Consider the following 25096-nt stretch of genomic DNA (forward strand, 5'->3'; position numbering starts at 1 on the left):
ATAATACTCTATCAGATAAGAGACCACATTCTCACATATAAAAGTAAATGTCAAGATAAAATCCCACACATTTGCAGTGGAAAGAAATAAAAAGCCTGCTTTGGTTTTTCTTTTTTTTTTTCCGGGGCCACTGGCATTTTATTCAGCGTTGCATTTGCTAGAGGTGTTAACCACTGCTGCTTGCTGTATAGACATGAAAAAACTTTGCAAAGATCACAGCCTACACTTTAGTCTGCCAATTATCCACACATGTCTGAACTACAGTTTTTTCACAAGGAATGGAGTCATCATCTCACCTTTTAAGAATGATGAATTTGACATTATTTTTGTGATTGTACAGCAAGAAATGTAAGGACTTGAAAATATATCTTGTTTGACTGATTAATAAAGTTCTTAGTTAATAAACAAAAACTAATCAAGAAGAGATAAATGTTAATTTCTAGTTATAGGTTTTCTAATTGAATGTAATTCAATCCTGTGTCTTTATATTATACATAATTAAATGTAATATCTAATATATTTGCTATTTAGCTGTTAATTCAGTCTTTACCAACTTATGTTTTTCTCAGTTCTATAATCATGCATTTGGTTAATTTAGTTTTTATTCGCCCAATACTGTCCAATTTCAAACGCAAAATTGAAAGCAGGGGGCAATAAGATGAGCGGAAGTTTGTTTTTTTTTCCTGTGGGTTTTAGGGTTTCACTTTCCAGTCTGAAAAAATTCCCTTTTGTCACAGGAGAGATGAGGTAAGCATCTCAAAACTGTATTAAAGAGGGCTTCCACTGCCTCTATCCTTCACAGCTCTTAAGTCAACAAACCTGCTGCTTTCTCATCTTGACCACCGGCTCTATCTCAACTAAGAAACCAAAGATGTCTGGCATCATGAAGGTGTTTCTGCTCCTGGCCGTTGCAGTCTGCATCTCTAAAGCTCAGCGTAAGTTTCTACTTGTGATTAGCCTTTTGAAATTCAAAAACTGTAAGAATTTGTCAAATTGGAGTAATAACTTTATTTTTTGTCTGTTTTTAGTGAATGAACCAGGACAGAGCTGTCTTTGTCAGCGTGTCAGAAACGGCGTCTTCTCAAAGGCTGACATAAGGGACATCCAGATTTACCCTGCTTCTATCTTCTGTGACAAAGTAGAGATTGTGTAAGTTACATCTTTTAAGTTAAAATTGTCTTTGCAAATAGACAATTTGCAAAAATGTACAATTTGCAATTTAATTTATATATATATAAATATATAATAACATCACATAAACACCTTACAATAATGAGAAAGTGTCACTTAAACAATTCTTTAACGTAGATCACTATTTTTGATTCACAATCTATGCACGTATGTTAATTAAATGTTGAATGTTTGTTCATCTGTTCAATTTTATGCTAATCTCTCTATTTCTATTCCCACAGTGTGACCAGTGCAAACGGCCGCTACTGTCTGAACCCTGAACTTCAAATTGTGAAAAAGATGCTTACCAGAGTCTTGTGAGTATTACATAAATCTGGGTTTTTCTCTTTTTCCATACACCCACCATTCTCTTACTTCAGTTTCAGAGTGAATTGCACCCTGTGTTAAACAAAATCCTGTTTGCTTTGTTGTCATCTCTAGAAGGAGAAAGGCCGCCTCCACTTCCAAGCCCACCAGTCTCAGCAACAGCTCAGTCAGCAGCAGAACCACAGCTCAGATCTGATTCTTCACGATGAGCAAGAACTTCCCCTCACCTCCAGCAACAAATGCACCTTCGACAAAGACTGCTGAAGCCTAAGCATATTAAACTATATAGATTTGTTTTTATTTATGCAAATGTGTGTGTATGTAGCGCAGCAATGCTGAATGTCATGTTTTCATGCGCCACTGTTCTGAAGTAAGACATTTTTATTATAATTATTTTATTTTTATTATTGTCTTTCATGGCTATTTTTCTAATAAAAAAGAAAACAAACCAAATAAGTTACTGATTCTTGAATTTTTCTGAAACCTGAAACCGTTGGGTCCTGCAACAACAGCTCCCCCATGTGGTATAAGGCTGCAAATACAAGATAGTTGAACTGTGTTACGTCACTTTCCATGTCAGGTGCTTTCAGGCATGCTCAGAATATCTTTCATTGAGTGTTAGGAGTTGCTTTCCAGGATAACCTCAATGAACGGCTGACACCAGAGCTGCATGTGGACATTTAGGGGGTCAATGACCAACCAATGCAACATGTTCCTGCGAGGGGTGGCACTGCTTCATTCACTTCCATTGGCTGCTGACCTTCACACCCACACACAAACATATAATTAATCTTAACACTGGCATCAGGATTAAATACTAACCATTACATTTCATATTAATTGCAACATGATACTCACTATTACTTAGTTTGAAACTAAGTTTTAACCTTCAAATGTCTTTTGAGGGTTACAAATAAACAAGCTCAATGTTTGTGAATAGCCATGGATTCACAACTCTTATCAATACAAATCTGAAAAGTGTAGAATAAATCTGCTGAGTCTTTGCTGGGTAAGATTATTAGTCATAGCCTACTGATTCCTGCAGCTCCTCCAGAGTCACCATGAGGCTCTTGGCTGCTTCTTTTGTAATACTGTGTTCAATTTGTCTTAGAAATTTGCCTCCAAAATTGGAGTTAAGCTGGGAATTGGTCTTCATTGTGCTGTTCTTTGATATTCTCTCACAAATCTCAGATTTTCACAGTATGGCTGCATTAACACCGAGATTAAAGTAATTCACAATAAAAAATCAGATTACTTCTGAAGGGAACTTTGGATTTTATTTATGGAGTATTAAAATTGGCTCCACCCACTATAATCTTTTCGAATTTTTCCAGCAAAAAAAAAAGAAAACAATGGCTTTCTTTTCTTTTCAGATCAATGTGTTTTGTTGTTGTGTCTCAATAGATCCAAATAAAATACATATCTAATATGACAAATAATGAAAAGATTCAAGGGCAATGAGTACTTCTTAAACTCACTAGTTCTACTTTATTTACTCCTTACTTATGTGAGCTAAACCCTGATAACAGGATGGCCTAGTTATTTATCTCGGGTTAATGACACTTGTCCTCCAGTTGCATCAAACAATAAGAACTGTAAACCACGGCAGCGTCGTTTCACTCTCCTCTGCCCTTTATCCCGCGCCGATTCTCCCGTGCGGGGCTTCAAGTTTCAGACGGTCATTTCTGCCACCGAAAACGATACAGAGGAAGAGAGAGAGAGAGAGAAGGTAGGCTCCATCCACTGCTCCCGCGTGTTTAGTCTCTGTTTGCTGTTCGACCAAAAGTCATGGACGAACTAACCGGTGAACAAACATGCAGCGTTCATTCCTGCCATCTGCTGCTGCTGCGGGATCGTGGGGACATTGGCACAGAAATCAGCGCCTTTGAGTTATTTTAACAAACTGACAGAAGGGTGAGTGTTATAACATGCATCGTGCACATGTAAACCTATGAAAAGTACAGGACCTAGCACAGACACACACATAAAAATGAGGATTGAATCTGTTGAGAAGATTTTGAATGCAAAAGTTAAAAGTGATCCTGGTCATTTGAACTCCGGCTTTTGCAGAATAACAAGCTGTTACTGTAGCACGTTTACGATAGCTTACATGTATTTTTGCAAGTCACTGTAAGTGGCTTCCTTTATTTATGACGTGAACAAGTCAGCGGTCTGGGCAGCAGCAGAATAATAAAACAGGCTACCACTGATAGCAAATCAGATTAACTCTAAAGAACTCTGCAGGTTGCGTAGGATGTTTTGTCTTATCTGAAAAAGAAATGGATTTTAGTCTAAATCCAAGGGTTTTGTAGTCAGTTCATCATAGAGTAGATCAGAATTCATGCCAAAGATATTTTATTCATAGTTCATATTCATAATTTATACTTTTTTTAATGCATGCAATGGCTGCTACTCTGCTCATGGAATAAGTCATTAAATGTGCCATTATACATTGCAGTTCTGAGTGTTTATTATTTAACTAACTAAAATTAGCTTGCATAGTTAAAACTGGAGATCTTACATGACAGACTGGGATTTTCCTGAAGATTAAAGTGTGCTTTTACTGTTAAATGGGTAAAAAGAATGTGTCCATATAGACAACAGTCTGCTTGAGTAAAACATCCACTTTTTCTTGGCAGAAAACTGAGGGAGGCTGATACAAGAGAGTGTCTCTGACTGAAATTCATATTAATGACAGTGCTGTACGGTAATCAGACTCTGCAGTTCTATTTAAAGCATGTCCAACAAGACAAGCTTTGCTCTGTGTTCATTCAAGAGAGAATTACTTATTCCTGACTATCAATAATTATTTGTCCTTTTCTAACTCTCTCTCTAAAAGAGAGGCTGCAACACAATGAGAGCGCGGAATCAACTTTTTTAAAGACTTCATTTGCAACAATACAACTAATTACATTTTTTGAAAACAGTGTTACTGTTGCAACTGCAGCTCAGCCTGTTGTCTGAATGAACACAGAGGTATTTAAATTCCTCAACCACCTCCACTTCTACTCTCATGATGTAAATATTGTTACTGTTGTTTAGAGTCACGTAATGATAAGAGACAACAAAAGGTTTGTCAGATATGTATGAATAAAATACAGTAAATAATGAAATGTCTTATTGCAGTAAACCAAATAAGTGCACATAAAGATAATAGGAATTATTTTTAAAAAATCACATTTCACAATGGCAAAATTTCTATATAGAATAAACCCATATTATTATACATTCTTAATTTTTATTTACACATTCCAGCTCAAACATTATGTTGTTATGTTAGAGATAATAATGTTTTTGCAGCCAACATTAAAACCCACAAAAAACTCAAATAAATGTTCCAAACTTTCACAAAGAACGCAATCAACAGCATCCAAATTATATTCACTTAACATATTCTAAATAGTTTCTCTGTCATTTTTAGGTGACATGCCATGCAGGTAAATTTTGTCAAATTCCTGACAATAGCTCCTATAACTGCCACAGTTTGTTTTAAAGCCTTGCCGTCCTGAGAGTTTCCACATGTTTTATGAGCTTTAGTTGGTTTGGAAAATCCAATAGTCTGTGATTCAGCAGCAGACGAAATTGTTAAGTGTGTAAATCCCCAGTCTTTCAATCGTAAAACAAAAACAAGTCTGTTAGTGTCAACGCCCAGTCTATTCAAAATTTGTCAAGATTGTGAAAGTCCTCAGGTGTGGTCCCAGATTTAGAGTTTGAACTGGAGCGGATCAAATGTTACTCAGTTTGCTTAAAGAAGAGAAATAGCTTTTGACTTATTTTGTAATACATATGCCACTTGAGATTATTGCACCCACATCAGTACGCCACAACAAAATCACCCAGAACTGATTGCTGCACAACCATTCAACACAGTGTGACGTTGTGTGTTTGCAGGTGTGTCACGCTGAGCAGAGAGAGCCAGACTTCTGTCTTTTGTGGTAATACCCCTTGTTCTGGTGTCAAAATGGCCACAGGCCAAGGAGACATCCCAGGTATTTAGAAACAACACATTAACTTTAATAAAGACTTGAATCTGTATCTATTTATGCTGAGCGTTGGCTTGTTTGTTGCCATTTTTCAGCACTTGAGTCTGGCATGTCTGGCCTCTGTGTTGCCTTATCATCTCCCTCTGGAATACCTCGCCACAACATCAGCTACGATGAGCACATGGATATCCCCATGCATCACCCTCCTGCAGGCATGACAGTAAACCTCTGGAAAGACCCTGTCATTCCTCGGCACAGGTTCTGGAACAAAGAGGTGCTCCTTGTTTGTTTACACTTTTAAGCCCAGATAGTTTTTAGTTTTTAATGTTCTTTGCTTGAACTCATGCCAAACTGGTCATGCATATTTGAAGGCTCTTGCTCACTTTGTGTTCTAGAAAGAAATTAGTTTCTAATTTCTTCCTTAAACCTGTGATATTAGGTAAGTGAGAATGGTGACAAGATAACAACGTGTGAAGCATCATTACCACCCAAGTCCCCAGGGCCTGTTGTAAAGGCCAAAGCCACCACACTGATGAGTTCCCTTATGTCAAGTAAGTCAACTGAAGGCATTTAAAAATTATTTGTGTTTCTGTTTCCAAATACATACTGTCCTTTGAATATCACAGAAATTTCTAAGCCATCTTAAGAGTGTCTGTGAAGCAATAGAAGAGAATATGTAACTATCTGACTCTTTCTCCGTATTTCCATTTGCAATCAGGAAAGTCCCAAGAAAACCTTCAGAAGTTTGAGCACCAGGCAGGACTGACTGAGGCTGTTTATTCCCCCCACAAGGGCCTCACTGCAGAGGAGACCCAGTTCCACAGAGTAGCTGATGGCAAACTGCCAGTAAGTTTGAACAAATGTGGGCAGCAGTATTTGTCCCTAAGCACCTCAACAATCTGAAAAAGCAAAAATAATTCAATACAGTAGCATTGTTGCAGATAGTTGTATGGAAAGAGTGTCAAAACTTCTGTAAAATAAGGAATTGCATTTCCTTACTTTACTGCAAGTCCAAGCCTGAATCATTAATTCTTCTAACATATGCATAACTCTTGAGTTTTTGATATTTTTTCAAATTACAACACACTTTAATGTTTGTCATTCAGATTTTACCTAATAGAACAACACAAATTAGAATAGGTCAGAGTGGTCAAGTCCAGTCCACAAGGGCTATTATCTTGGAAAGGATGTGTGCCTTGGCTAAAACCCCTGAATCAAATGAAGGACTCATTAGCAGGCATCTATTGAGCTGCTAATGATGCAGCTCAATAGATGACTGGCTTCTTTTCCCAGAAAGAACCCAGTCATCTGATTTAGGTGTGCTGGGGTGGGGAAGCATCCAAAGGATGAACGATTGTAGCTCTTGAGGATTGGACTTTGGACGTTAAAAGATGAGGCTATAAAGTTTTCAGTTTCTTTGAAAAATACAATTTACAAAGTCTGGTACACCTACATGTACACAACCACCATGGTAGGACATGGAGGTGTCAGCATCATCAAATGAAATACAATTATATTTATTGATGTAGCATGAAAAATAATGGACCTTTTATAGTTGAATGCAGCATGGTGAGTATAAATTGTCTTATATAAGACATTTCATTTGGAAACATGTTATTTATTCAACATTCAAAAAGTGTTGATAGTCGAGTAGGTTGTAGCTGAGAACAATGGGAAATAAAATGCTTTACTAAGCTTTGATCTTTGATTTTTGGATTATTTGGGGATCCATAAAAATTGAGTGATAACAGTTGACATTCACAGAGTGCCTGCTACTGTGTGGTTGGTTTTCTGGACAGAATTGTTCTGTTTACAGGTCTAATTTTAACTGATAGATTCCTTCTTACCAGCTGTCAAATGACTTGTTCCAGATCCACATGGTTCCTTAATGTTGTTGCTAGATCACCTGACACAGACGGATTCTCCCTGCAAGGATGTGTAGATTCTTCAAAAACATACTTTTATTGCAAAATTATATATTAAATGTTCAGCAAAAACACTACGATGTTGTTAAAGTGGACGAAACGGTGTACGACATCTTGATAAACAAATTACGCAACGGGTTCTATGCCTTATCAGTGCTGTTGCTAGGTAACACCCTTCATATGAGGCGAGGCCTCCTCTTCCAGCGAAACGAGCCAATCATCGCGCTCCTCCCAAAACAAGGCCGTTTTCGGTGTATAACGCTGACATCGTCGTGTTTTTAAGAAATAATCCTACACCGAAACGAGCAATTATGGACAAAATGAAGAGAGCCATCGAACTGCGGCGTCAAAGAAAACTCATCATAAAAAGGTCGGTCCTGATTTAGCTTTACTTTTATTTCTAGAATTCTACATTCTTACAAAAGGAGGCCATAGCAAACTGCTGTGCTACGTAGCAGTGCTAGTGCTAGAGCTAACGCGATAAAATAGACTATCCAGACGTTTCTCTGATTAATTTTGTTATGCCACAATAAATCACATGGACGAGATTGATTAATTAAAGACGAATATTTGTTGGTTAAGTAATCATAGTTTTGTAACAATAGATAACCGTCCGTCGATTGCTCATGTGGTCGCCTACAAGCGGTCACTACGACCTGACTGGGCCAAATATTTAGAAACGCTTTTGAATCAATTACCGTTATCAAAACCCTAAAACAACTATTCAAACTATTCATCAATTGACAATGTTAAAAATTAAGACGTATAAGGTTAGTTTAGCTTCTGCTTCACATTTGCCCCTCAAATGTTGTTGTTTTCTGGAGATCATTTATGCTTTCATTGTTTATGTAAACTAAATGCATTTGTTATAGGAGAAAACGTATAAAGGTCGAAATCGTGTTATTTTATTGGGTTAAAATAAGGGGATGTAACTGTGCTTTGCATTTCTTGTCTCTGACTTTCAGCAGTGTAAGTCATATGGAAATTGAAAATGCAACCTTCCTAACACAAAGCACGTTTATTAATATACGTAACTAAAATTAGATGTCATAAATTTAATAATATAAGCATTTATACACTACCTGGCCAGAACAGTCTCCACCATATAAATGTCACACACTCTGGTTGTTTTGATAAGCTGCTGCAATGTCACATAAGATTTATTTCCATCCAGTTTCTTTCATTTGACTGTCATGGAAGAAATTACGTTAACAAGAGTCTGGATGAGAAGAAATAAGAAATGTATTAAAACCTTGCGAGGTGAGAACAGAAATACAGAGTCAAATGAGTCTGTCAACAGTGTGCTCTGATCTGGCTTCCTTTTATAGGTTCTGGTCAGAGAAGAGAAACTTTATTGGACAATAGGTGTGAATCCCTGATTGTTATGTACCAAGAATTCTGTGGAGCCCAACACAGAGGGTCTTGCCATTTGTCTATTGTAAGGAAAGGGGTAGTTATAAGGAAAGGGGGTTGTTCTTTAATGCTAAAGGGGCAGATAAGTTCTGGGTTGGAGAATTAACACAAGATAGTCTCCAGGATCAAGGACGTCCCCTGCTTTTTTTATGGCACTGTAGAAGTCTATAGGAGAGCAGCTTGATCAATCTCATGATAAGATCATGCAGACACATGATCTCATCATCAGACACAATCTAAAGCACAAAAGAGCACATTATACAATTTTCCATTACATTGACCTCAAGATCCTATTTTGATGATGAGGAAAGTCTTAACCCTGCATAAAGCCTCCAGTACATCCCTAAAAATCTCAATGGGGATAAGATCCTGACTCTGTGGTGGTCAATCTCTGGGTGAGAATGACTGTCATGATCCCCACTTTTTCACAATTTTACCCCGATGGATCCTGACATTTGGCATCTTGGATAAGCCGTGTATTCAGTGAAAAAAAAAAAATCAAATCTACCTGGCCATTCAGTATATGCAACCATAAATATTGATATTTATGGCTGCCAGACATTAATGAATCAAATATTGAGAGGATTCCAGTTGTTTTGAAGTTTAGTGTGGTATTAACTATGGATGCATTATGATGTAAGTTGATATATAAATATATATATATATATATATATATCAAATTGTTGGAAATTATTAAGCTTGTTTAATTTATCATGCATGAATTGACTCATTTATTATTGCGACAGGCCTAAATATGAGTTGATTAAAAATCAGATAAATGCAATGTACAGTTCCTTTGAATAATTAATGATTATTCCAAGGAACTTTGAGCACAATCTTTTTCCAATATTTTCTGTTGGATTCAAAAGAATCACCTTGATAAAGAACCTGCTTTATCTTTATGTGTTTGAATTTTTTTCAAGTGGTTTATTGTTTCTTTTTTCATGTCAGTCATATCCCCTTTAACCTCACGCCTGACACCACAACAAGTGAACTATGACGCACATTATCATTAGTTTTGACCTGAGTGCCCAGTTAAACGACCTCCGCCCTTTTGCATTGTGTACTCAGTAATGTTTGCTTTCTAAATAGGATCAGTGCTGTGCCTCCATCTAACTTGTTGACATCCTTGATTTGAACTTGTTAAAAGATGTATAGCTTTCACATTTATAAGCTTGTTGAGAGACCAGCAGGTTTAATGAGTGTTGTTTTTTTCTGTCTTTTTTTTAATTTTGTTTGGGTTTTTTTGCTCTCCTGAGTAGAAGTTGAGAATGCCGGGGGACTTCAAGGAGGACAGGCTTTCAACATCTGCACAATCGACCCCAAGTGGCACGCCTTCAGTCACCCCCTCTGTTACCCCTCTCTCATCACCAGCTGTTAATCGCAGGTGAGGTTTGTCTGTGAAACATTTTCTTATTTTCACAATTAGACATTACTGATTGAACCTGAATATTAAAACAGTAGAAAAAAAACTTTGAATATTGTTGTTTGGCTGTTTTTTTTTTTTTTTTTGTTTGTTTGTTGTTTTTTTTTTTCAAATTACACTTCTGGTTTGTGGGGATCCAGGAACTGGTTCCAGCTGAGTCCGACCCATTACATTACTGCACCTGAGCCTAATAGACCCGACCCTAACATAGACATGGGAGGAAACGAAGGAGGAGGAGGCCTGGATAAGTGGAACTTCTTTGGAACCCGGTCTGTGGTCCACAAGTCCCCCACGGACCCAGGCTCTGAAACCAGCACAGGTGGGAGCTTTAAATGTACTGTCCTACATCGTGGATGGGAACAATGTTGCTCTAACTGTGATGCTAGCTCTTGAGACATCATGATTTAACTATGATAATGACACTACCTCCAGCTGTGAAGCCAGATTTTTCCTCATGTATCCCTCATCAGACATATTGAATGACAAATACTTCATTTGTACACAGTGAGTGATGTTTTAGTTTTAGCACCTGAAACAACATAAACCAGTCAGACCAGCAGTTCCCAAAACCATGCAAAAATAAAAACCTTGTAAAAGCGCATGCACGGGGTAAAAAGCTCGCAGGGTGTAATGGACCCGTCTCTTAAGACCACGGGAGAGTTGGAAATAAGACACCACGATTTATATATTTTATCACATATTCATGTAAGAAATATTTTAATTGCTTTTCGGTGTTTTTATTTATTTAAATCTAACGGTTTATATAATCATTGTTCTTAATTATACCTTCTCATAATGTCTGTTGTTGATGACAGTAAAATCTAAAGTACAAGTGCTAACTGTCTACCCAATTTGCACCTGGGTGCGAAAGATTTAAGTACATAGGCATAAAATGGCTTGTTTACTGTTGCTTGTGGAAGCAGGAAGGCCCTAGATGTTAACGAGTTACAAGAAATAAAGAAATTGTGAATTGGCAAGCTAAATTAAAACAACCTTTGTTATATGTTGTAAACATTTAATTTAAAAAAAACTAACAAGAAATTGCTTGTTTCCAGCAACAACAAATATTTAAAAATAACTCTTTGGCTCTTTCTTTTAAACTTGAATGGTCTGTTTATTAATCAAAATCTTCCACATCCTTCCAGGTTTCTCCCTGCAGTCCTACTTCGGTCTGCAGAAGTCTTCTACGATGGATGGCACCAACACACAGATGAGCCAAAAAGTGGAGGAGCCTGCCAAATTCATGCCCCCCAAGATTGAAATCTCAGACACTGAGTCTAAGCGGGTTTCTCCACGGCCCCACAAACTGAAACCTCGGGATATGAATGTTTTGACACCGTCAGGCTTTTGAGGCCAGCCCAGATGTCTACATCCCTTCTCTCTCTTCCCCCCCTCCTACATGGTTGCTAATTTACTTTCATGTCCTCTTCTGCCTCCTCTACTTCCCTGCAAATTCCTTGAGAGGCTAAGAGGAATGAGGACCACCTGAGAGTGCTGGTTCATCACCCCCATGAGACGCCACCGCAATGTTACACTTCCCATCAGACATTTTCATATGTCCATCTTTTAGGTAGTTTTCTTCCTTGGCCTACCAACTTAATGTGCAATTTAAATAATAAAAAAAAATGGAATAAGCGATTTAATTGGTGACCTTTACGATGCTTTGATTAATTGATGTGTCACTTTGTGGGTGCATCGGAATGAACTGACCTGGTTCCATTGTTTGCAATGGTGTGAGATTGGAAGTTAAATGTAATCTCTGGTTCTTTGCAAAAATTAGTCACTTTACATTGCTTCCTTTACTAAAATGGAACTCCTTTTTTAGTTTAAAATACTCAGATGCCTGTTTTATAATTTTGTTGTTGTTGTATTGTTAAATAAGCTGATAGATTTACTGATGTTGTAGTGCTTCTCTCTGTCAGCATGCAGAGTATAGCATGGTGTATGACTGATAATGTGCTTAAACATGCAGTGTGCTTGCTTTGGGCAGAAGAGTTGGGTCTTTGTTTTTTATTATTTGAAAGAGTGTGTTATTGTGCTCTGAAATATGACTGTTGTGAATTGTTTTTATATTGTTTTAATTCCTTAATTTTCATATTGTCCTGCTTTAAATCAATTTTATTTTAAGGTAGCTGGTAGTATTAATACTTTGGATTTATGGCACAGCAACAAACTACTGCAATGCAAAACAAGCTACCCCGCACATTTGCATTGAAGTGGTTCATTTCCATATATATATTTTTTTCATTGTGTGTTTAAGAACTGAGCTGGATTGATGGGAAGAAGTTGAATTTTACCAAGTAATTGCACAAGGGAGCAAATCCCCTACTGGCGTCTGAATAATAAATCATTCAAAACAAATAAAGATGGACTTAAGGCTTGTTCTTTTACATCATCACATGCCCAGATTAACTTATAGCAGTTATGAGACTGCATGCTATCCATTGGTAAATCTTAGTCAATTAGAACATCATTTAAAAGCTTTATCAATAATTTAGTGCAAAAGGTGAAACTCTGACTTGGTAAACTGATATTTTTCAAGACCAAATATGTGACCATTACCAGCCAATGCTGTGCAGCATGGAGGTAAAGGAAGCCACGAGACTTGCCAACTTTGTGGAGAGTTTCAGTGATTGTGTGTTGAACAACTGTCAAACTAGTCTTCTCCAAAATTGTATTGGTCATGACACGGCCTTTCTTAAATTAAAAATATATTATTGATCTGGGTTGGACTAGCGACGTGTCCAGGGTGTACCCTGCCTCTCCCCCACTGACCGCTGGAGATACCCTCCAGGACCTTTCACAATCTCATCCGCTTACTTTATAATGTTGAATAATCCAACATTATAATGTTGGATAATGGATGGATGGATTTTTTTATTGATTTCTATGGTTTAAATTGAAATGTAAACCATAGAAACAAAATTTAAAGTTTACAGTAGCTGTAAGTCAGTTATCAAATTTAGTAGAAATAAATGACTGGAATGATCATTTAGTGCAGTTTGTGATATTTTGATTTGAATTATTGGGAAATATCTTTCAGTGATGACTTATTCTAAAGGACATTTTGTCTCAGTATAAATTAAATGAAAGCAAAATCAGTAGTATTTGTCTTAGTACCAATACCAATAGAGATGTAAAGCACTTTGAACTGCTGTGTTGCTGAAATGCCCTATGCAAATAAACTTGATTGTTAAAATATTTTTTACAAACTATTATAAATATAGACTAGTAACCTTGGAAGTATTCCTTATACATTACTGTTCTTTTTGCATTTTAGTAAGCTGTGCAACAAAATGTTTTTCTAACTTTGTCAACTGATGAGAACCTTTGAATTGCATTGAAGTTGACAAAATCCTGACAAAAGTGTCAGGATTTTGACACTTTCTATACAGAAAGTAATTTACTTGCAGAAATTACTGCAAGTAAATTTCTGACTAAATTTACTTGCAGTTTTTGACCAGAAGATGGCACAATTTGTCCAAAGTGAGCGCTCTAAGAGATCACGACTTCATGTTTCCTTATGGCGTTCATTGATGATGAGTTCAAATTGTTAAAATAAGGTGACAGGGAAATCAAAATCATCTTTTGATTTCTCTTCTTTCATTAATGCTGAAACAATGACACACAGAAAATCTAATATACTTCTTCATGTATAGGGAAGAATTTCAAATTGCTTTTAGTCACAACTACCTGGAAAATGTTTTATATTACTACCTGCTAAATAGAAAACTAGACTCTCCCATTTTTATTGTAATTATGAGCTATGAGTTCAAGAATCAGGAAACCCACTTTAGAATCAGACCACGACAATTACCTAATTACACATATCTCTTTTATTATGCGCGTATGTTCTGATTACATTTTCTTTAGAAGACCCGTTACACCCAGTTACTCAGTTTAATTAATATCTGTCCTATTTTTTTTATTCCTGCGTAATAATAAATAGTAGCTCATGTAAATATTTGCTTTCATTTCATGAACCAGTCTCAAACATTTAATTAGTTTTGTTCTGTCATCAGAAATTTTATTGCATTAATAACACTGTTGACAGTTTTAGAGCGAGTATCATTTATTTTGATCTCTTCCCATCGAAGCAAATATGAGCAGAGAAACGAGCCAGAAGGAAACGTCAGCATAAATCAGTTTTACCTTTCTAAGCTCAGCTTGAGTTACAGCTTTTTAAATTTGCAGTCAATGATCACATCCTGCATATATGTGTACATGCAGCTTATTTACAGATGTGAGAAGAAATTGTTGGTACTCTTAGTTAAGATTAATGAAAAGCCTGAAAATATATTAACCATTTATTGCAGTAGCTTAGTCTCACAATTGAAATTTTAGAAAACACATTTTTCACTTTCCGTGCCTTTTTTTCAATGGTGAAAACAAAAAAACTAAAATAAAATATGGAAACAATTGCTTTAAATCTTTGGCAGTACAATTATCAACTACTTTGTATGTCAATTTTTGCAAATATGCAATCACTTAGTCTTTCTTTGGAAAATTTCCCAGACTTGGGAATAAAGAGGCATCTCTCTTTCCACCATCTCATTAAATCATCCTCATTCCTGGGTTCTTTTTCATGCTCCTGTCTCTTCAGCTCAGTCCAAAAGATTAAACTCTGGTAATGGCAAAAGATTCATTTTGTGTCCAGTGAATCATTTGAGGGTTGACTCCTTTTCCATTTTTTGGCAACTTCCATCAGATTTTTGTTTAAAATCCAGTGGTATTTCAAAGCGTTTGTGGAACTGTGCACTCAAATAAGATTCCCTTTAAGGAGCCAAATGAGCCCTTTGAAGGAGAAACAGGCTTGCATCACCACAGACCCTTCAACATATTAATTATTTGCTTAATTCTACATTCACCGGAGAATACGGAAAAGCCCATCCTGGACTAATCTGGCCTAAGGTTCCATTTTCAGTTAAACTCGTCCAGTTTAGCAAACTCCAAGTGTTTACACATGTGATGTTGGGGCAGAAAAGTGTTTTTTTCAGCCATCTCTCCCAAGGAATTGTTTGCTTGTATATAGCATTTACTGGTTTACAATGGAGACTTGCTGACCCAAGATAGCACTCTTTGCTGTAGCCCTCTAACATGGGGCTCTGAAGATGTTTTATCTCCATCAATATTGCGCCTTATGGATTACCAATTAGTGTTCTAGATCAACTACAAGTTCTCACCTATATGAATTAAAATGGGTTTGAATTATGTTTATTTGAATTTTTTTTTTTTTTTGGGTACCATTAATGGTGTGAGTGTTGCTTTGGTTAAAAGTTGCTCATACTGTAGACTAATTTAATGAGATATTGTTTTAAGTAGATTTGGGCAGTATGATTTTTTGTTCTCTTTTTATGCTGTTTCAATGTTATCTTCATGTCCTTCTTCAGCTTTTGTGTTTTTGATTTTTAAGATTTTTTTTAGAAAGCTCTTTGTGGTTTTGTTTTGCGAAGTAAGTAAATAAAACCTTTGTTAATAAAGGTTGGATTTTTTTCTTTTGTCACTTCTAAGTTTGAGATTAATCTGTGCTTTTAGCCATATTTACTAGGGGTGCCAATAAATTTGTCTTCGTCTGTAATTAAGGGTGTGCCTGCAGTCTCTGTTTTAGTTGTTTTTGCAAACACTGGAATGAAAACCTAACTCATTTAAAGCAACTCAGCTAAAAGGAAAAAAAAAAAAGAAAACGCTAGAAAAAAAAGTCTGTATGTTTTGTTGTGGCTTAGGCTAGAAGTGATGTAGACGGACACAAAGCAAACGGCAGAAACGTGGTGAAGTTGTGGCAAGAGAAAGAAAGCGTTTGTGTAAAACTACAATGACAGATGAAGGTATTCCATCTTGAGATACATTGTTTTGAGACATGAAAGACAGCACATACTGCTGGGACACAATGTCTGTGTCGGTAACACTAAAACAAAAACATACACACAGCAGCACCGCAAAGCTAAGTGGGTGGGGGACTGGGAGGAACAGAAACATGGAGATGGGGAAACTGAGAGGGATGGGTGGAGTGCCCAAGCCGTCATGATGTAATACAATTTTTTCTCTTTCTCACTGGATCCGACATAACATTGCAGCATACCCCTCACACCACACAAATCAGAGCACCACCCAGCAAGAGTGACCACAGCTCTGAACAAAACAGCTCTGCTGCCTCCGCAGTCTGAGACACTTCACTTACTCACCTCCATGGGTTTAGAAAAAGAAAAATATTGTTTGGCTAAAATCTTTCCTTGACAACCTCCAAACAGTGACTTCAAATTGGTGACACCCTGACCATGAAACAAATTACCGTTACCAGTCTGTGTACCAGTTTACTGGAAACCACGGCATCCAGTATCAGCTGCCTACACGTATCCGGAAGCACGTGTGTCAGTAGTAAAACGTCTGGGAAAAGGTTGTTAAAGTGTAAATGGGAATAGAGGTCAGCTAGGAGCATGACATGAATGAGCTTTTATCCAGTATATATGTATGTATCTCGGGGTTTTATTGGGACTAAACCAACATGAAGCAATGTAAAATTGTGCAGTAGAAGGAAATTTCTTTTTTCACAACTAAAAGCTGAAAAATGTGAGTTGTTGTTTTGCATATGGTACCATCTTTTCTGTCACCTTTAAATGAAATCTCATATATTAAATGAAAACTTCTGGGGACGATCCATTAACCCCAGAAGTTTCATAATTAATAAATGGAGTTCAACTATTTGTAAATTAATCTTAGTAGAAATGCAACTTTTCTGTGGGGTCCTGGAGAATATTAGTGAAGAAACAGCACCATGAAGACCAAAGAACAGAGCAGGTCAGGGAGAAAGCTCTGGAGAAGTTTAGTTAGTATGAAACATTTATACTGAAATTACTGTACATTAAAGCTAACTCTAGCTACTGACTAGGTGACTTCAGAGGCTGTTACTTTGGATTTTATCAAGGGGGAACAAAGTAACTGGGCTGAATACAAAGGCACATCAAACTGAATGTGTGTAAATACTTTGCAAAAAAGTTATTTGCTCCTGTGTACACTTAAGAGTTAACAGGGATTATCTCTTAGGCTGGTATAGAAAATAAAGTCCATATTTATGACTAAAACTTGATCTGCACTAAATAATTAAATTTTTATTTTTTTTACTGTAGTTCCTTTAGTGTCTCAATCTACATTTTATAATATAAATTCCTTTAAGAACCAATGAAATTGAATAGTCCACTCAGGTAAAGGTACACTTAAGATGTGATAAGATACTTGCACTCTAAATTAGAGATTTTATTACTAATACTGATATCTGTTTATTGCTTTCTGTTTACATATCCAGTTCCTTTTATCTATGCAACCAAGGTCATTAATGATCACTAAAAATTAACCAAGACAGACTTTTACTTCTGAGTAAATGTGGTTATTCACACAAGTGACGGAAAAGTGGAAAGAAATACTCGTACAGGGGTCTCTTTTGACGTCTTTTTGTGTTGCAATATCCGAGTCCAGAACCCCTCAAACACATATGGGAGTGATTCACAGGGAACTGGCCCTCAGATGAACTGAGATGATGACGGAGAGAGAGAGAAAACTTTTTTCTCAGTGTGTGTGTGTGTGTGTGTGTGTGAGCAGGATAGAGATGTGACTGCAGATCAGATGTTGGAACTGTCCTACTTAAAGAAAGTATCCTCATCTGATTTCATGAGCCCTGTAGGTATGGGCTGGGCTGGGCTGGGTGCTTTCAACCACCAAGCTGATCATTGTAGTTAGAAGATCCGAACAGTCAAAATCTGAAACAAACTCTAAAAATGTTAAAATATCTAAAACAAAAAATGTAGTAACATTGTACTGGCATTTATATGTTTATTCACTTATCATATATATTTTTTCATCATACTTTTCAAATTTGTAATGTCTCTGACAATTATATCAATGTGCCTTTTCATTTATGAAGAATTAAGTGTGCCAGCATTGGGTGTGGCTTTTTTTTTTTTTTTTGGCTAATGGAATTTGAACTTATGGCTTATTGATTAAAATGGTTGTAAAGAAATATTTTTGGACAAACTTCAAGAAGAAAAGATTCCCCCAATAGTTCCTCTAGTAGTGGATTAGTGCTGTCTGTGTATTACACTCATCTCTACTTTAATATAACCTGTGGTAAAAGAAGATATGTAAAAAATGTTCAAGCATGTGATAGTCAATTCATCCCTTCACTTTTGTGTATTTTGCAGTTTTGATTGTTGTACCTAACTACATCAACACTGTGTCAATTCATTACTGCTGGGAGCTTGTTCTTGTGAATGACAGTTTATGGATGGATTCAGTATTTTATGTTCTCAATATGTGTATCCATGTCTGATTTCTCAAATCATTCATAAGTGTTTTTTGTTTTTTTTACATTTAACTTTTAACCATATTTTATTCATGAGTAAGACTTCCCTTCACAACGTGTCATAGAAAATTGCACAACTTAAGAGCGGTCGGACTTTCTCTAATGAAATAAGTCACTGGCAGGAATCTCCACCAACAGTAAAAATCCTAAACCACAGAAGGATGAGAGTCTTTATGTGGTTGCAAAACGTAAAATAGCTTCCAATTCCAGACTATAGATATTGAACAAACTATTTTTAACAATGTAGATCTTTTTTTTTTTATAGGAGAGGTATTTTAAAAATGGCAGCAATAATTTGTACAATATCAATGTATCCATTGTAGAACCCGTAAAAGTCATTAAGGCAAATTTTTCCCTGTGGATGGTCAGCTTTCTAAAAGTGTACTAAAAACAAAAAACAAGAAGATAAATCAAAACATCTTAAACTGAGGGGATAAATTGCCTTCATTGATCTAATTGGAAGGTTTTGACATAAATAATTGCTATGAATCAGATATTTTGGAAATAAAATCCCTATTTCTCATCTAAAACACATTCACCTGTGTGTCCTGGGAAAAAGGGTTCGTGTTTCTTTTTTCTGGGTTTTGACAGTTTACATCCGCCATTGTTTGTGACTTCTAGCCAACAGTGCTGATGGTCTCTGTAGTATTTGACAGGCCTCCTCCTGCCATCCCCCACTGTGAAAGACTGCTGTGGTGGCCTCAAGGCTCTAACATAAAGCAGATGTGAAAGAAGAGAATCCCTAAAAACAAATGGTCGAGGTGCTCAGCTCACCAGTTCCACGTCCAATCGATGTGCTCAGGCTGTGGGCATTCGTCTGAAAACACACCCAGTGAGCTGGGTGTGTGACGCTGAAAGAGGAAAACATTAAAATATTGTGTGTACGTACTTTTTTAAAAAGACATGCGTGTACTGGATGACTCAGGTGTTGGATTTTACACTTTGCAAAAAAAAAAAAAACATGTCTTACAAAACGTAAGATGTTGTGTGAGGTTGACTGTGGTGTTTGACAATCTTCTGATGAAGATGACGTGTATGAAGCTGATATGTTTCCTCATGCAGTAAAAGATTAATGTATAATCCTCTCTGGCTACTGACCAGTTTTATCTATTGTTCACAATCATAAATTTTGATCCAGAACTTTGATGTGGATTGTTGCAAAATCTTTATTGCTTTTATGTAAGGTGGACCCAGACATTTATTAAAGCCTGGTTGAATCTTCCTGTTTCCTCCTTTACTAACGCTGTTACTGCTCTGATGTAATTCTGACTTTCAGTTTGGATGGCAACTGGAGTGGGTGTGTAATCATAAACTGCTTAACTAAATCATAGCAATCAAAGGTCAACAGGTGAAAAGATCAGCTTGAGTTGTTGAAACTGCCTGTAATTTCCTGATAAGATGTTTATTTTATTTTCATTTTATTGTGCTTCATTTTCCCAAGAAAATTACAAGCTTCCTTGTTTGAGGTGTCTCTAGAGACAACGAGATTGATGAAATGAAACATTCTTTTTATGAATTGAAAACAATAAAAAACACTGTAATTGAGTCAATTCAATAATACCTTGGAAATAAATAGAGGGCTGTTTAAAACAAAATAGATAATATCCAGCACATTTTTCTGAATTTGAAGACTAAGTAAAGTCATTTCTTTCACTTTAAACATTATCGACCCTTGTTTTATGAGAACCTTTGATCTCTGGGGTGGATCTTATTGGATAACAGCGTTCTAATTAAAATTCCCTTAAGCCAGAAGATAATTCATTTTTTGGCTCTTGTTGCTAGTCCTTGCTCACGCACATCTACATCACAACTGGACACTTGTCAGCTTGCCTGGACTTTAGCAAGGGCTTACCAGGGCCTGACCCGAGCCCCTGGGTTTTGAAATATTTATTTAAAATTTATTTAACACCACGTATTGCAAATACGTAGTGGCACTGGATACATTTCCAAAGACATCATAACTGCTGCTGAGTAGGACCCGAATGAGGACAATGTGCAGGCAGGATTATTAACTACCACACCATAGTTCATACATAGTAGTAAACTACAAATATATAAAAGCCAAAGATCAAGCCAAAAACTGAAACTGATGCAAAGAGTAATAACGTGTCCTGGACAAAAAGATCAGACAAATGAGTGACTGAAATGTGAAGCTAAATCCTTTGGAGTCTAAAAAACAACAGGCTGCAGCCTGGGGGTGAAGCTTTGAGATGAAGAACTGCTGGATACAATAAGGTGACACAGGAAATCAACTAAAAACGGTATGACTAAAAATAAAAGTGATTAGAGATGCAAGACCAAAAATGACAAAAGACTCAAAATGAACAGGAAGTAAAAAGAGCTTAGCACACACTGACAAATTAACATAGGAACTGTAAAAAGTAGTAATTAGGAGCAAAACGGTGAACATATAAAATTCCCATAATAAGAATATTGCTTATTTTTACCTTTTATTTGGTGGATTTTCACATGTTTAGCAACAATTTGAAAGAAGTAATAGTGCTTATTATCTAGCCTAAGGTTCCACCTTAAATACCTCAGAGAAAAAAATGTAAGTGAATTTTCCATGTTTCCTTCTTTGTTTTGGTTGTATTTCAGTGAGTGTGCCACATCACCACATACAGACCTGATGTTTTGGTTAATTTTCTAAAAATAAAATAAAATAAGGCTTTTTGTGATGACCACATTTTTAGAAAGGACAAATTAAACGAATGTTTAGCCCAGGTTCTCACATTGTCATGATTCTACCCCTACACTTTATCAAATACTGAATTTTATTTTTTCAAGAATAGTCACGCAGCTTTAGAATATTTTCAAAGAATTTAAAAAATATTTAAAATGTTCTACATTTTTATCTTTTTAGGATAAAAAGATAAAAATATTCCCATGAATGTCTTAATATTTTAGTTGCCTTCGAGATTTGAGTTGCCTTTTCTGCATGGGTGGGGCAAAGGGGGTAATTCAGGACAAATACTAACAAATTTTTGTGTTTAAACACAACAAACCGAAACTGTGGACTCCTCTTGTCCCGCTTCATGGCTACATATGGGGTGACGCAGTTTGGAAAAAAGTTAAGGAGAAGACGTGTGACTTGGCCAGACAGTTTGCATTCCTGCTCCATCGACATGAACTGCAAACGGACGTGATGTGGTTGGGGAAAGCACACGAACTACAGTTTTTCACTGTTCTGAGACTGTCTTGAACATTTATATGTGTCAGTGGTAATTACACATGCATTCACTATTTCTTAATAACAAAATGAATTTCTGAATTTCTCAAAAACAAAAATATATTCACAATTCAGTCAATAATAGTTTCTCATTTAGCTGATCTAAATGCACTTAAACATGTCAAGCTCACCTGGGTTCTTTCATTATGAAGTTGAACGTTTCCTTGGCATCAGATTAAAGAGCAGGCTGGACCTTTGCACCACAGGAGACAGAGCCTTCAGCGGTAATCAGAGTGATATAAGCTTCAGTAAACGAGTGATGCAGTCAAAGGGTCATTTACAGTAACTCCTGCCTTTTTAAAGCTTTTATCCTCTTACTGGATTGTCAGTAGTACTACTGCAATATACGTGAGATCTTGTGTCAGTTTTCATCAGATAAACATAAAAATACAGGAAAATGCCTCATGTATATGGGAGACAGGGTTAACAGAATATTTTACTTCATCGTTCTTTTTTAAACAATACAATCTGAAGTTTACAAATTAGCTTTACTATCAATCAAAAATTAATAATAATAATTAATATTATTAATAATTAATAATTAATAATGAGTATCATCTCAGATCTGGACCCTGTGCTCAATACATCTCGCTCTCTGGGAGCTGACAGCACGTTTAAAAGTTCTGGACTTTGGAGCAACTCGTTTGCTGGTCCAGAAGGAGCATGCACTTCTCCCAAGCTGTGGGACTTCTTCCAGTTTTTACCTGAAGGTTGAAGTATTTTGTTGGTAAATGATTTTTGGATAAATGATGTTTGTGTTTATTCTATATATGTGAGAAGGGCTTGCTGTTTGAGAACATCAGTGTGCAAACACGATCCTTTAACTATTGTTATTTAATACTTGACTGCATCAGGCAGGTGGCATTCACTAAACATTTTTTCTCCTACTTCCTGATAATCAGGTGGTTCCCCAGCTCAGTATTATTAATGAGAAATACAGCATTTTGTTAATAAGCTACTGGTTGCAGTTATTGTTGCTCTTAGCCAAACAAAACCTATTGCTGCACACTACCACCCATCTCAGAGTGTGTGCATTTCCTCATGCCGTTCTTTCTCTTGTATCTGTATGTGGGTCACACACACTCAAGCCCCAGCACTTTTTTCCCTCTTGTTTTGTCTGTTTTCACAAAAAGGTCAGTGGTTCCCCATCATCCTGGCTCAGTTCTTTGTTGAATCTCCTCAACAAAGAACGGGATATGGATTCTCCATATTCTTTGCCTATAGAGAATTATTTCCCTTCTTTCCTTGTAACCTTCTAACCTTGTAGGGTTAGTGCCCTTTGAACTTTATGCAGTGATCCCTTCATTATCACAAGTCCAAAAACCCCAGTGAGTGGGCAGCTAACTAAAGGTTTCTGTTTTTAAGATGATTGGAAGAGCTAAAGTACCCAGAGGGTAAAAAAAATGAAAGACACTGATCAGAATTTGAACCCAGAACAAATTTATAACTGGATCACAATGCAACACCGAATGGTTTTTATTCTTAATTTGATTCTGCATCAAAATAATAATAAAAAAAAATCTTTATTGAAAAAATTAAAGACAACAATCTCATAAGGTCTAATGAGACCGTTATTAACCAAAGATAAAAGGAAAGAAGTAGAATAAAATGACCAATTATTTTTATTAAAGTTTGAATGGTGAACATAGCAAGACCCTTCAACCACGTAATAACTTTAATTCAATTACAATAGAGACAGCATATATTAGTTAAAAAGTACGTATAAGCGTCTCAAACTTCAGGCTTTGGCTAATTTCTATTGGCTATCCCTTAGCCAGATTGATGACCGTCCCAAAGAAACAAAAACAAAATAACACATTACTCTTATTTAACTGTACAAAAGGTAAATTGCATTATGTCTGGCAATAGAGGTATACCAGACGATGCATACCTTCTGTATACCAAAAGCCATAGAGGCCATAATATACAAAAGATAATATTATCTGAAATGATCAGAAATTAATTATCTATGGTGAACTACTATCATTAACATTATAGTAATTTTACCATTTCTTAATCTTTTGGAAGTGAGAGAGTGAAATCTGATCAACTTGTTTATGTCAAAATAGCATTTTCTGATCCAATGATTTGGCTCCTTATAGTCTCTTGTCTAATATAATTATAATCAAATCTTCCAAATTTCTATTCTAACAGCAAAACCAACTATTTTGGTCTAAGAAAAAACCTAGTGGTTTCGTTTTGTTGTTGTTGTTATTTGGTGGGTCTTATTCCATTCATTGCTGTAGAATTTAAAAGAAATACAAAATTCTTCAAGTCCAACCAATAATTATGTGTTAATGCAAAATGAGTAAAACATGAGTGGGAGTAGAATGGTTGGTTTTATGTTTGCTTAATTAAAGGGACCAATTATGTGAACTAATTATCTTGTTAAAGATGTTGTGGGAATGACAGCATGAAAAATAAAAAATATGCAGTTCCCGGATAACAGCTGATAGCTCCCTGAAAGAAATATGCCATCTAAATGATCCACCACAACTTCCTTGTTGTTCTAAAAAAGTACTCATACAGTTCTTCAGAGGAGTAAAAACGTAGAAAAGAAAATGAAGATGAACAACGGTTGACTCATAGGAACACAAAATAAGCTGAGGTTTCTTAAGAAGTTACCCACCCTTTCTGCCTGTTCTCTCTAACTGTGAACACTTAGCTCAGGAATCAAACTAATTATATTGTCTAATAGTTTGCCAAAGACTAATATTTCTCTGTGATTTTATTTTTGCAGGCAGGTAAAGAAAGGTTGGTCAGTCACTATAAAGTGAGTCATTTACAAACAAATTAGCACATAGTCAATTTATCTGTTAATTCTGCAGAAAATAAATAAGAAACACTACCATGATTCATGGAAACAAATAGATTTGTCCTTAGTTGTCTCCTTATTTATTTCCAATAATTTTCTCTATAAGATTGTGGTGTTTTTTTTGTTGTTTTTTTTTTATCTCTGTTGCACTTGATTCATTATGAACAAATGAAAACAATAACCAGAGTTGTTAACTTTATACAAAGCAAAGAGTGAGATGAGAGTAAAGGTGGGTCTTAAAAAACATAAAACAGTAACATATGCTACCAAAATATGTCCTCCTACTTCCATTTTGCTCCAATAAGTAAATAATTTTGTGTCAATTTAAATAAAACATTGCATTTCTGTGTAATTTTCTTTGGGATGGAAAACTTTAATGAATGAATCTAGTCATAAAAATGGTTAAATCTCATTCTGAAATTTTTAATATTATTTTCTGCAAATTACTAGTTATT

At 36.0% G+C, this 25096-nt stretch overlaps 2 protein-coding genes across 2 annotated transcripts; both read left to right on the top strand.

The window, feature by feature from the left end:
• The first annotated feature begins 774 nt into the window (after positions 1–774).
• Positions 775–1706, top strand: LOC114139301 (C-X-C motif chemokine 10-like). Its single transcript, XM_028009157.1, has 4 exons — positions 775–935; positions 1029–1149; positions 1413–1487; positions 1612–1706. The coding sequence occupies exons 1-4, from the start codon at positions 872–874 to the stop codon at positions 1691–1693; spliced, it is 342 nt and encodes a 113-aa protein (XP_027864958.1). The 5' UTR covers positions 775–871; the 3' UTR covers positions 1694–1706.
• Positions 1707–3141: 1435 nt separating this feature from the next.
• On the top strand, positions 3142–12620 carry kiaa1191 (KIAA1191 ortholog). Its single transcript, XM_028009158.1, has 8 exons — positions 3142–3411; positions 5389–5486; positions 5576–5754; positions 5920–6031; positions 6199–6326; positions 10081–10205; positions 10385–10563; positions 11390–12620. Exons 2-8 carry the CDS (start codon positions 5459–5461, stop codon positions 11593–11595), a joined length of 957 nt encoding a protein of 318 aa, XP_027864959.1. The 5' UTR covers positions 3142–3411; positions 5389–5458; the 3' UTR covers positions 11596–12620.
• The last annotated feature ends 12476 nt before the right edge of the window (positions 12621–25096 follow it).

The sequence above is a fragment of the Xiphophorus couchianus genome, chromosome 23 (genome assembly GCF_001444195.1).
Source record: "Xiphophorus couchianus chromosome 23, X_couchianus-1.0, whole genome shotgun sequence".
NCBI classification, from domain to species: Eukaryota; Metazoa; Chordata; class Actinopteri; order Cyprinodontiformes; family Poeciliidae; genus Xiphophorus; species Xiphophorus couchianus.

Excerpts from the sequence above, each read along its gene's own strand:
- kiaa1191 (XM_028009158.1), top strand. The coding sequence starts at position 5,459 with ATGGCCACAGGCCAAGGAGACATCCCAG. Across the intron at positions 5,487-5,575 it reads AGGCCAAGGAGACATCCCAG|CACTTGAGTCTGGCATGTCT; the intron begins GTATTTAGAAAC and ends GCCATTTTTCAG. Across the intron at positions 10,564-11,389 it reads AGGCTCTGAAACCAGCACAG|GTTTCTCCCTGCAGTCCTAC; the intron begins GTGGGAGCTTTA and ends ACATCCTTCCAG.
- LOC114139301 (XM_028009157.1), top strand. The coding sequence starts at position 872 with ATGTCTGGCATCATGAAGGTGTTTCTGCTCCTGGCCGTTGCAGTCTGC. Across the intron at positions 1,150-1,412 it reads TGTGACAAAGTAGAGATTGT|TGTGACCAGTGCAAACGGCC; the intron begins GTAAGTTACATC and ends CTATTCCCACAG. Across the intron at positions 1,488-1,611 it reads AAGATGCTTACCAGAGTCTT|AAGGAGAAAGGCCGCCTCCA; the intron begins GTGAGTATTACA and ends TGTCATCTCTAG.